Consider the following 13,809-nt stretch of genomic DNA (forward strand, 5'->3'; position numbering starts at 1 on the left):
AAATAAGTGTGGTTATTAATAGAACCAGACATCTATATTTCATGATTAATTTATATTTGTTGAACTGTAATGGGCTTTTTTTTCTTTTTACAGAATGCTCACGTGGTGTGGATATAAAAGCCGATATCGTGTTTTTGGTTGATGGTTCCTATAGCATCGGGATTGCAAACTTTGTTAAAGTTAGAGCCTTTCTGGAAGTTCTTGTAAAAAGTTTTGAGATTTCACCAAACAGGGTACAGATAAGTCTTGTCCAGTACAGCCGTGATCCTCATACTGAGTTCACTTTGAAAAAATTCACCAAAGTTGAAGATATAATTGAAGCAATAAACACCTTCCCCTACAGAGGAGGATCTACAAACACTGGGAAAGCAATGACTTACGTCAGAGAGAAAATATTTGTGCCTAGCAAGGGTTCAAGAGGCAACGTACCAAAGGTCATGATTCTTATCACTGATGGGAAATCTTCAGATGCTTTCAGAGATCCTGCTATAAAACTAAGGAATTCTGATGTGGAAATCTTTGCAGTTGGTGTGAAGGATGCTGTTCGCTCAGAATTAGAAGCTATTGCCTCTCCTCCTGCTGAGACACATGTGTTCACAGTGGAAGATTTTGATGCTTTTCAGAGAATATCTTTTGAACTCACACAGTCTATCTGCCTTAGAATTGAGCAAGAATTGGCAGCTATAAAGAAAAAAGGTTAGTAGGCTTTGTAGAGCCAAAATTATCTCTTCATGAACAAAGCATTTTTTGGTTCTAAAATTGTGGATAATACGCTTCTCCGATTCTTTCTACATACAGGAAAAAATAACTATCCTGTCTTACAGAAATCTACTGAGCTTAGTTTATTTAGCTGAGATAAGACTTTCTCCTGGGTATGGATCACCTATTTATTGGTGAAAAAGCTATTTACCATGAGTCATGAGATGTTTTTGATCCTAGATCCTTAAGCTGAGCTGGGCACCAGCTTTATCCCACCTATTTGTCATATTCAATTCAACAACCTGTAGTTGAGTGTCTAATATGTGCTAGATGGTGAGCCAAGTCCTTTGAATTAAAGGTGACGGGAACATAGTCCTAGACCTTTGAATTCTTCTCATGCATTCCCTTCCCTGGACCAATTTTGGGCACTGTTCCTCACAGCTGGGATTCCTTATCCTCTTTTCTTCATTTGTTCAAATTCTATTTGTCGTTCCAATTTTAGTATATGTGCTGCCGAAGCGAGCACTCAAATTCTATTTGTCAACATTCAGTAAAAAGTCCCAACTCTTTCATCAAGTCTTCCTTAGCTGTTCTAGTGCTGTAACACTTACTATCACTTCCAGTCATCCAGGGTTCATAGGTACTGCTCTGTTTTGTTAATAATGTGACACTCTCCTGTCTTTCCGATTTGATTGTACGTTCCTTGAGACCAGCAGTGGGCCTTAAATATTGGCTGTTCGTATGATTTAGTTTAATGAATATTCTTTGGTTAGGAAGAATTCCTTAATCATTACTTTGAAATATCTGTCTACCACCAAAAGTTAATATCTGATTGCCAAGGATTAGTGGGAAAATATTGCTGGGTTCATTTTAGGTCTGTTACTGTTTAAATATTCCAGTTGTAGGCAGGACCATTCCATTACTGCTTTGTGTTTAGAAACCCCATTCAAGTTAAATTTTAATTAACCATTTAAATAGTGTAACTTAGTTTGTGAATGGTCAAGACAAATGATCAAGACCTCCTGGTAGGGCTGTAAATGAGAGGCCTTCTCTTAGAGGTCAGGTGTGGAATATTTACTCAGTACATTTGTCTCAATGACTATTCCCCCAGTGAACATAAGCCATTTCATAAACATAGTCATCAGGTCCATTTTTGCTTTATAGATTTAAACATTTTAACTGTGTCCTTTTTTTTTTTTTTTAAATAGCTTATGTGCCTCCAAAGGATCTTAGTTTTTCTGAGACGACTTCTTACAGTTTCAAAACTAACTGGTCTCCTGCTGGAGAAAATGTTTTTTCATACCACATCACCTACAAGGAAGCTACCGGGGATGCTGAGGTCACAGTGGTGGAGCCAGCGTCAAGCACCAGCGTCATTCTCAACAACCTGAAGCCGGAGACGCTGTACTTAGTCAATGTGACTGCAGAGTATGAGGATGGCTTCAGTGTTCCCTTAACTGGAGAGGAGACCACTGCAGAAGGTGAGATGAGGTTTCTGACCCTATTTTCCAAAAACTAGCAATTTATTGTGGAACCAAGTTACAGTCTGAAATAACCATCTCCTCTATAGAGATGGTGAATGCCTCTGTAAAATTCAGCATCTATAAAGTACAGCTCTTCATACACCTTTTTAAAAAGTGAAAAAACTTTTATATAAAAAAAACCCTAGATTTATTTTGATGAATTTGAAGTTAAGAGGTATAGAGAACTGTTAATAACTATGGGATTGACTCTTAAAATACTGCTTGAGGCCAGATTTTTCTGTCCCTTATTTCAGCATGTTATGTTCACATACTTCTGAATTTTGTTTACTTTATCTATGGATGTGATGGCAAATATATTACCAAATGTTTTTTCTTTTTAAAAATTGTGGTAAAATACATATAACATAAAATTACCATTTTAACCATTTTAAGTGTACATTTCAGTGGCATTTAGTTCATTCATATTATTATGCTACCATTACCACCATCCATCTCCAGAACTTTTTTCATCTTGCAAAACTGTATCTCTATACTCATTAAAAAATAACTCTTCATTTCCACCCCCCGCCCCCGCCCCACTGCCCCTGGCAATCACTATTCTATTTTCTGTTTCTATGAATTTGATACTCTAGGTACTTCATAGGAGTGGAATTATACAGTATTTAACCTTTTTTTCTGACTTGTTTCACTTAGCATAATGTCCTCAAGGTTCATCCATGTTATAGCATGCATCAGCATTTCCTTTCTTCTTATGGCTGAAAGATATTCCATTATATGTTTATATCACATTTTGATTATCCACTCGCCCACAGACAGATACTTAGGTTGCTGCCACTTTTTAGCTATTGTAAATGATGCAGCTGAGAACATGAGTGTACAAATTTTACCAAATGTTTTAAGCATCATTTGTTTAGATATATCCTCTTTACTGGATAAAATTGAGTACTTTCTGATACATTTCACTACATTTGACATTTAAAGGATACCAAGGAACCTGGTTACGAGAAGACTAAGACTAGGCAGTTACTCTTTAAGATAAATATCGCAAATAGTAAAAGACATGTCAATTGTTCTCTATTTTTACTGGGGATAATGAAGAAGCTGAAACAGATGCATGAGGAAATTAAGATAGTTCCAAAGAAGTATTTGCTAACAGGGAAAACATATATTGGCATATCTTCCTGATAAAAGCTAGAGAATCATTTTTCTCTGAAAGATTTTTAAAATGAGATTGATCTTTCCTTTTTATGCATAGTTTAGGTATATTTCTACCTGAAGGCCAGCAAATAAAATAATGGCCTAAGTTAACTACTTGTCTTATGATTTTTGTATTGAATAACCTAGAAGTCCATACTTAGATATTTCTGATTTCCTTTTTTTTTTTTAAAAGATTTATTTATTTGAGAGAGAGAGAAAATGCATGCATGAGTGGAGGGCGGGGCAGAAGTAGAGAATCTTCAAGCAGACTTCCTGCTGAGCCTGACTGAGCCATCCAGGCACCCCAATATTTCTGATTTTCTGATGGTTTCTCTGTAATGCCCATATTGTTGCTTGAAGAGCCTGGCCCTTTTCCTTCAGCACTTTAGGATGGGGATGGAAATATGTCTCAAGAAGAAATTTAAGTCCAGAGGGTTTTTGAGTAGAGTCAACTGCATTCATATATGCTCTAGTTTTTGCTCATTGGGCTTCAACAAAACCATTTGGTAATACATTTCCAATTCCATTGTGTGAGTGAAATCTGGGATTTAAACTTTCTTTAGTCAATAAGGAAGTTTCTGATTTCAGTACCTTTGTTAGGCTACCAATTATTGAGCTCCAGCTTATGTGTCAGGTACTATGATAATTGCTTTCTGTGGATTATCTCATTTAACCACGTCAATAATCCTATAAACAGTCATTTTTTTTTTATTATTGGGTAATCTAAGGCTCAAAATTACACATTCAGCTTCAAGACTAGTAAAGTAGTTCCCCTTGATTCTCAGCTTCACTTTCCATGGTTTCAGTTGCCCATGGTCAACCACAGTCCAGGAGCAGATGATTTTCCTTCTGACTACTGTTAGAAGGTCAATAGTCGCCTAATGCTGTGTCATGATGCCTGCGTCATTTACCTCACTTTATCCCATCACATAGGCATTTTATCATCTCACATCATCCCAAGAGGGCTGAGTACAGTAAGATATTTTGAGAGAGAGACCATATTCACATAATTTTTGTTACAGTATATTGTTATAGTTATTCTATTTTATTATTAGGTATTGTTGTTAATCTCTTACTGTGCCTAATTTATAAATTAAGCTTCATCATAGGTATGTATAAGAAAAACATAGTGTATATAAGGTTCAGTACTATTGATAATTTCAGGCAGCCTCTGGAGATCTTGGAATGTAACCCGTGCAGATAAGTGGGGGGTAGGGAACTATTCAAATTCATCAGTTTATCTGCCTCATTTGTTCTGGCTAATTTAGTCTTTTTCCTTGCCATGTAAAATGAGTCATGGGTGTAAGTTCGCCAGCTGCCATTGCTTTTCTTAAGGGCTACACTTTCTTTCTCTCTGAAGTGATCTACTGGTGTGTTGGCTATTTAGATAAACTTCTGATTATATGTGAGATAAATGCAGATGTATTGCACTGTGCTTTCACTCCAGCAGATTGAGAAGAACGTGTGGTCCAAATGGACAGTTTACCCCTTAAATGAATAAGTAATTTAAACATGTTTGCTAACTATAAAGCCAGATGATGTTCTCCTTTAGGCTCAATGAAAATCCCATTTAAGATTGTGAGTCTATGTACATTACCCCCATTGCAATTTGACCTCAAGATTTAGATCCAACTAGCATTCATTAAGTACAGTGTGTTTGGTCCAACACATGTATGATCTAATTCTCCGAGTCAAATGACTATATAGATAAAAAAGTTAGCTGTGGAACTGACTGGACAAGACACTTCATTCAGTTGGATAAATATGGTAGAACTGGGTGTTTGGTATTATTTTCCTACTTTTCTGAGAAAATCTAGTTAGAGGGAAAGCCTTGGCTACCTATGTTTCAAGAAATAAAGTATTTTTATTCTTGAATTTTATGTCAACATGAATTTACCATTTAACAGAGTATTTATGATTTTAAAAGTTTACTACTAGATACCTCTTTATTTGATTAAAAAAATTAACAGTACTTCGTTTCTTTCTGTGTATTGTATTTGTTGTTTCAGCATCTAGTTAATGTCTGGCTAAATGAATGCTGTAACCAGAATGTTTGACAAAAAACTGCTTTTGGATTTGTTTAGAGAAATGCTATAATTTGGTGATCAAAAGCTTAGTTTTGCATTTTTTATGTAAAATAAACCTTTTTTTTAAAAAAACCCAATTTCAGTAAAAGGAGCACCTCGAAACCTAAAGGTGACAGATGAAACTACAGACAGCTTTAAAATCACCTGGACCCAAGCTCCAGGGAGAGTTTTAAGGTACCGAATTATATATAAACCAGTTGCTGGTGGAGAAAGCAAAGAAGTTACCACCCCTGCCAATCAGAGGAGGATAACACTCGAGAACCTGACTCCAGACACAAAATATGAAGTATCTGTAATTCCTGAATATTTCTCAGGACCTGGCTCTCCGTTGGCTGGAAATGCAGCCACTGAAGAAGGTAGAGGAAATATGCTGACTTTATGGTAACAACCCACATCTTAGACCTCAAGGGATCCTGTAGGCAGCTATCCAGACACTACAGCACATGAGACATTATCTTAATTATCTGAGTGTCTTAGACTGTAGTCCTTTTAGATTTGGGTTACTCAAATTTTTCACTTACTTGTGACAGCGATTTTTGTGTCAGTAGAACTCAAATGCTATCATATGGTCTAAATATTCTTTTAAAAACAATATTATTAAATATTCTAATATAAACTGAAGGATAACTAGGGATTAAAAATCAAACTGCTATGCACCATTGAAACAAATTAGCTATTACTTCTTCAGGAAGATTTTTTAAAATACTAACCTGTTTTTATTTAAATGGGATGGTTAGACTCCCAGGATAGATTCTGATATTTGTTGCAAATTATTAATGTTTAATATTTATTTCATTGAGAAAAATTAAGGCATTTCTAATTTTCATTTTATTCCCCATTTTTAAGGTTAAAATAATAATAACAACAACAACAACATATTAGCAATAATGAACAGTTATTGAGGACTTATTTGTATCAGGTTCTGTGCAAAGAGTTTTTCATATATTATCTCATTTGATCCATGCACAGAGTCAATGGAATTGTTAATATTATTATCCCTTTTTATAAGGAAATCAAGGCTAAAGATACTAAATAGTAACTGAGTCATGCTGCTGATAAGCAGTGAATCTGAGGCAGACACTCATAAGGAATATCCATTCCCAGCTCAGTCTGCATCCCTACTTCCCTCCCTGGGGAACCTAGCTAAGTAGCGTTTTCTGCTGAGACCCTTTCTCTTTCCATCTGCTTTCTTCCTCCTCTCTGCCCTTTGGGAAATCATTACCTTCCTTTTTCTCTTTCTAGTTGGGGATCTAAGGCCCTTTGTGCTGGGGACCCTAAAAAAGACCCTGACTCTTCATCTTTCTGTTTTCTAGAGTAAAAGTGGCTAGCTGTTGAGTGCCAGGTGGAGAGTGTCACAGGGTTGGGTGACTTGGGACCCTTCAGAGATGACATGACCACTCTACCAGAAAAGTCATGAAATGCCAAACATCATAGTTGCAAAGGGATAGGCAGCCTCTGAGTTTTACCTAAGGCAAGGTCTCACTTGGGCTGTTTCCTCTCTTAAGTTTTTTTCTGGGGATAGCCTTGGTCATTTATCATTTTTATCACATCAGTGTATTTTCTGGCCATTACGTTTAGAAGTTCATAGCCAGTAAATCCTTTTTTTGAGGCTTTCTTGGGGGCGTTGATACTTACATTGTGATACTAATCAACGTATTTACAATTTGTAATGTTTTGTTCCACTTTCAGAGAAAAGACTGTAGTTTTTAATGTCAAAGATTCTAACCTGTGTAAACACAGAAGAGGAATTGGATGCCTTTTGCTTTGTCGCTACTAACACATAAGGCCCAGTTTAGAAATGCTGAAGCTCTGTTTGCTTGTCAACAGTTAACAATTGCTGTCATAGCTCTCAGGATATAAATTTGATGCAGTGCACGCTCACACACACACACACACACACACACTTAAAGCTACAAAGTGTTTTTCAAGTCATTTTATTAAATAATGAATTTCAATGTTGTTTTTTTTTTAATGAAGTTAGAGGGAACCCAAGAGACTTAAGAGTTTCTGACCCTACAACATCAACTATGAAATTATCTTGGACTGGGGCACCAGGGAAAGTGAAACAGTATCTCGTCACATACGTCCCAGTGGCAGGGGGTGAAACTCAAGAGGTCACTGTGAGAGGACACACCACCAGTACTGTGCTGAGAGGATTAAACGAAGGGACACAATACTCCTTGTCTGTGACGGCTTTGTATGCATCCGGGGCTGGAGATGCCCTTCATGGTGAAGGAACGACACTGGAAGGTAATCACTGTCATGTTTTATAGAAATCCCTGAGTTTATTTGGGATTGCATTTAGGAAGCTGATATTGTTTGCAGAGAATCAAATCTAGAAATGTGCTATCCTTTCTCTTAAAAGGAATTTGTATTGAAAAATAAGTGACTACAAAACTGCCTCTTATTCAGAGATGTAGAATGTAAGCAACTGTAAAAAAATTAAATTTAATCAGGAAGAGGTGTACTGGGGAGCTGAGTGCATAAGAAGGCCATAGAAGTATGTTCTTAAAGCCATGGGCTGGGTAAGTGGAGAATAGGTAGATGTGTGACATTCAGAGTGAGAAGAGACCTTGGGAAACATCTGTGGATGAAAAGGATTTGGGTTGCCCACAGTAACAAAGCTGCCTCCATCACTAGGAGCAGATAGGAACCCTTTCTGACTCCGAGTCTCTTTTCATTCACCATGCATAAAAGCATTTAGCTTGAGAAATATGAGGATCCAGGTTTCTGCTTTGTTTGTTTTCTAAACGACCTCTAAAGTTCAGTTCTGTGTTAGAAGTTTGAAGTTAATGCAGTATTTAGCAAGAACCACCACCAAGACTGGAGCTGTGTGCTTGGTTCTCCAGACTTAATTGTCAGAGGGCTTCATATATTTCTTAGAATCTCTTGAAATATAATGGCAGCTTCCATTTAACTCATCGCAACTACAAAGTAAGTTGTGTAAGAGAGAGAAAATGCAAATTTAGCCTAGCCACAATAAGAATGTTGTGATGTTAAAAAGAAGTATCAGTGGATGGTTATGATAATGAGTCAGTACCATAGTCCAGGGCTTAAATGGGAAATCAGGCATTTATTTCTTCTTGTTATCACCATCTTTTATATGACCTATTTAATGTAAGTATAGGAAGAAAAGGAATCTGAAGTATCTTTTGTGATGCGAAATCACAGTGACTTTAGGTAAAATATCTGTCAAATTTGGAGGATCCAGGAATTTGGAGGTTTGTAGATGTTGTAGTTAACAGGGACGAGGCCCACAGTAGGCAGTTTTCATTAAAACTACAAGATTTAGTCAAGAATTAAAAACAAACAGCGGGACACCTGGGTGGCTCAGTCAGTTAAACGTCTGCCTTCAGCTCAGGTCATGATCCTAGGGTCCTGGGATTGAGTCCCGCGTCAGGCTCCTTGCTCAACAGGGAGCCTGCTTCTCCCTCTGCTGCTCCCCCTGCTTGCACGCTCTCTCTCCGACAAATAAATAAATAAAATCTTTAAGAAAAGACACAAATAGCCAAAAAAATATTCTAATCAATTCTATCTCTAATATTAATCAAGAATTTAATTCTAATAGTCCATGAAATTTATTTTTAAAAGAGGATTTAAATGAAAGATTAAATACCAGCATGTAAAATACTGATTACTACCAGAGTCCTTGTTTGACTACTTAGCCATGCGACCTTGAAATGCTTCCTTAACCCCTCTGAGCCTCAGTATACCCATCTATAAAGAGGGGATGATCATTGCTTCCCCTGCATCCCAGATGTACTGTGGAGATCAAATGGGGAGACTGTAAGAGAAACTTTTTGGGAACTGTAAAATACTATATGTATATAAAATTCATCAGGAGGAAATGACATTCGCTTTAGAATTGGTATCTAAAAATATGGCTTTTGTAAGTATTTCAGAGATATTGATTAGCTGCACTAAAGTTTTGAAAGTAAGAAGAGGTAGAAATGGAAATTGCCTTAATTACAGACACCTAGTCCAAACAGTAAAGCCATGTGATCCTTGTATCTGGAGCAACATCCAGAATTTCTGACAAGTTTGTTCTTCTGTTTTGACCTTTTGAGGTTCTCCTTCTCTTGTGCTTCCCAAAGCCTTTCAACATAGATTGTTTATAGGATTTTTTTTTTAAGGATAAACTTTTGAGCTTTTGTTTTTTCCAGGATAATTGTAGATTATTCTTGTTTGTGAAAATTTCTCCCTTATAGGGAATATCTTGGAAATAACTTTAATAGTTTTCCTTCTTCTTGTACCTTTTAACCTTCTGATGTTCTTCTGCATTTTCATACCTTAAAAAATATATTCATTCTCAGAATTTTCTTGGGGTTAAAAATTAGGCATTTTTACTGAGAATGATATATTAATCTTTAGAAAACAAAATACACATTTTAATTTAACAACAAACACATTCTATTAGGCATTGATTTTTCTGGGCCAGGTGAACAGCTGAACTGTTTATAATTTTATAGCTTTGTACAAGTAGTATGGAAAATCTACCAAGTTGTATGCACGTGTGAATATGTGCCCGTGTGTGCGCGCGTGCGCACACACACGTATTTGATCAGAAATTACGTCTAAGGGAGATATATGTGTAGTAAAATAAATCTTAAAAATTACTGTTTTCCATTTCCCGAGAAGGAGGGAAGCAAGATGATTATAGTTGATTGATAACTAAGTTGTAATAATATATATTTTTTTCTATTTACACCAAAGCTCTTTACCACAGTGAAGGATTACATAAAATGCTGCCAGTCTGATTTTATGAACATATTTATCCCATTGCATTATGTGTGGTAAACTTGACAAATATGTGAAAGCATAGTTGTGACTAAATTAAAATAGTAGAAGATTTTTGCCCCTGGTTATTCCATTTCATTTTATTGTATTAACTCAGCCAAATCCACATACCATATACAAGAATAGGATATGATGGTAAATGCAGGGAATGGAAAGCCAGAAACAGAGCCAGGCAACTGCTTTTGAGGGCTGCTGTTTTTCTAATCTGTTTTTCTCTTGGGAGAGAAGGTGGTAAGAGCAGACCTTGAAGGAATGTTTCTTCCATCCAGAGGCATGGCTCAGCCGGCAGGAGCATTCTGTAGGTTGAAAATTTTATAGATTGCCTCAAGTGCATTCTATTCAAATCAAAAAATGTAAAAAAAAAATAGTTAGTGTGGTCTGCAACCGTCCCTAACTTGAATCTGTTTCCTAGTTTGTTGAAATGTAGCCAGTGATCAGAAAATGCCCCTGTCCCTGGAAGAGAGATTTATTAGCATTGGCATCGGGGAAGTTCATGGTTTGCTCTAGTACTGTATGAAATAGAATCACAAAGGCAGTGTTTATTACTCTTTCAGATCCAAACTTTAGAGGAATCTGAGCACAAACTATTAGGTTTGATTTATGTTGTTTCCCCCCCGCCCTGGTTGTTGTTGTTAAAATAGATTTAACGTAATTTTTAGTAATTACTATTGTACATGTAAGTGTACTTTGGGTCGTGGTAGAACTTTTAGTTGTCATTGTTAGTGTGTAGAGAGAGGAAAACCTGCTCTTATAAACCTTGAAATGAATAATGCCCATTTTAATTCCGAGATTTACCACAAATGAATGAAAATTTCAGTTTGGGAATAATACGGTTCTTTTTGTTTTTGACTATTGGTTTTTGGCTATGGAAAAGATGACTTTTCAAAATTTCCTTGGTTTCCGTTGCTATAGCAACCTGCCAATGTCCTAGACACGGACAGCTTCCTGTACATCAAACCAAGCTCACTCAGCTGACATTTTGTTACAATGAGGTTTTTAGCACATCATAGGAATTCCTCTGCATGATGTTGAGTAACATGGGGCCTCTCCAAGACGGACTAAATAAGGTCTCTGTTTCCCTAGATTTACTGCTATCTCATAATTTGAAAAATCATACATTCTGGGTATAACAACGCTGAGGTTTACAGGGAACTTTAGCAAAATTCCCAAAGAACAATTCGTATTTCCTTTCCAGCGCATTAATGTCTCATCGGAGAAATATCTAGATCACATTGGAGACATGACAATTATGGAAGAAATCTCACATAGGCTTTGAGATTCAAGGGTGATTTAATTGTTAAGAGGTTTTCAAGAACTATGTATTGTTTAATGTAGTTGTTAGCTTATCAATAGGGAACTTTGTACTTTGGGATGATGGCTCTAATTCACTGGGGTTGTAAATCAAGTGTGTTTCCACATAAACGTGGAAGCAGGTTTTCTGTATTCTGCTGTGGAAAGTTGGATGACTTTTGAGCTGAGCTTTAACGGAAAAGACAAATTGATTTAGAAGAGGATTTACATTACATTTTCAATTTAACTTCTATTTTCGAAAGTGATATGTGAAACTCAATGAAAGCTGACTGGAACAATTTATAGTTTCATTTCATTATGATTAATTTTTCAGTTATCATCATTGGCTAATTTGTGTTATAATAATTATATTTGAATTGGATGATGACTTGCTTTTCAGAAAGCAAATGGAAAAGGGCTAAGGAAATGTAGGAAAGTTACACAAATGAGGCATTAGTTCTTTGGCCTTGCATGTGGAAAAAAGTAGAAATCAACCCCTTGTGGATGTTCAGATCATGAGAAATGCACCTGTCTAAATTACTTCCCACAGTAGTAGCTCAGAGACACATGTGAGCAGGCATGAGAAAAATGCCTTTTGAATATATCTAAATATGGTTTATAATCAGAGCAGAAATGCCGAGTATCAAAATTTCAAGAAACTGATAAATTTTGTGTGTTCAAACGTATGACAGAAAAGAATGTTATTCCCTGTAAGTATACGGGTACTACACTGGGGAGACAAGGATAGCTGGGAAAACTATTGAGGAGGACAAAGTTGAAGGCGTACCATCATTATAGAAGAGAACTTACTTGAAACGACTGCCAGAAATTCTATTACCAGAAATAAAAGTAATAGACAAAGCATAGGCATATACCCCAGAACAGCAGAAAACAGGTACCGTGAGATTAAATATTATTGAAAACAATGCCACTTATGTGAAATCCTGAACAAACTGAAACACCATAAAACAAACATTTATAAGTCTAGGGGGCAGAACAAAAAGAGGAACTTAAGGAAGTTGGGAGCCTTTGCTAGAGCAGAAGTGGATTCAGGTTCTGGGAAGCATAGTGACAAAGGGGCAAAAGGACTACTGGATTTGGTTCTTATTCACTGGACCTGTCTATGGCTTCCCCTGTTGAGATACAGGAATGCCTCCTGCAGAAAGGCTGTAGGCTTGTCTTCTGACATCTTTTCCTTTCTTATTCCTCTCTCTTTCCTTTCCCTTCCCTTCCCTTCTCTAAAAAAAGCCTCCCAAATCCAATCTAACCAAACCAAACCAAATAATTTCTTCTGTGTTATGGATGTCCAAGTTCCTTATATTGAGGACAAAACCTACAATTCAGTATTTTTTTTTTAAAGATTTTATTTATTTATTTGAGAGAGAGAGAATGAGAGAGAGAGAGCACATCAGAGGGGATAGGGTCAGAGGGAGAAGCAGACTCCCTGCCGAGCAGGGAGCCCGATGCGGGACTCAATCCTGGGACTCCAGGATCATGACCTGAGCCGAAGGCAGTCGCTTAACCAACTGAGCCACCCAGGCGCCCTACAATTCAGTATTTTATTTTATTTTATTTTATTTTTTTAAAAGATTTTATTTATTTATTTGTCGGAGAGAGCACAAGCAGGGGGAGTGGCAGAGGCAGAGGGAGAAGCAGGCTCCCCATGGAGCAGAGAGCCCGATGTGGGGCTTGATCCCAGGGCCCTGGGATCATGACCTGAGCCGAAGGCAGACGTTTAACAGACTGAGCCACCCAGGCATCCAAGAATAATGAGATTTAAAAGATTTTTTAGGAAGTATCAGTGCTTAGGCATATCTCCAGATATTGCAATTTAGTTGATTTGGGCAAGGCCCACTCTTTGACACCCCAGGTGATTCTGCATATCCTATCAAATCTGGTCCAATTATTTTGTGCCAGGGCCCAGGAGGTGACATAGCCTGCTGGGGGCCCTGCTCAGCTTGTTACACACCAGGTCTTAAGGCCAAGCTTGGCCTCTTTCACAGCCTGCCAATTGTATCACAGGGTACAATTCAATTGTTTCATTTTTTTGTAATCCAATATTTGTCCAAGCCAAGATTCCATTTAAAAAAAAATAGTTTTTAAAGGGTTATAGGTCTGATAAAATTTGCTTGTCATCAATACATCATATTCTTCAAAATTCTTGGGTGTAATGCAACAGCTAGGATACCCAACCCTCTAGCTTTTTTGAGGAAAAAAATTTTATCAATGTGTTTGACAACGGTATAAACTTAATA

At 36.9% G+C, this 13,809-nt stretch overlaps 1 protein-coding gene across 1 annotated transcript in view; it reads left to right on the forward strand.

The window, feature by feature from the left end:
* The window catches only part of COL12A1 (collagen type XII alpha 1 chain), a 111,805-nt gene that overhangs the window by 16,046 nt on the left and 81,950 nt on the right, over positions 1 to 13,809 (forward strand). Inside the window, exons 9-12 of the mRNA XM_028097677.2 lie at positions 94 to 696; positions 1,908 to 2,180; positions 5,551 to 5,823; positions 7,445 to 7,717. Of these exons, the coding sequence (XP_027953478.1) occupies positions 94 to 696; positions 1,908 to 2,180; positions 5,551 to 5,823; positions 7,445 to 7,717 (1,422 nt within the window). The remainder of the gene's footprint in view (positions 1 to 93; positions 697 to 1,907; positions 2,181 to 5,550; positions 5,824 to 7,444; positions 7,718 to 13,809) is intronic.

This window comes from Eumetopias jubatus, unplaced genomic scaffold (assembly GCF_037043125.1).
Source record: "Eumetopias jubatus isolate StellerSeaLion01/CBP00866 unplaced genomic scaffold, mEumJub1_p1.0 scaffold_6, whole genome shotgun sequence".
NCBI classification, from domain to species: Eukaryota; Metazoa; Chordata; class Mammalia; order Carnivora; family Otariidae; genus Eumetopias; species Eumetopias jubatus.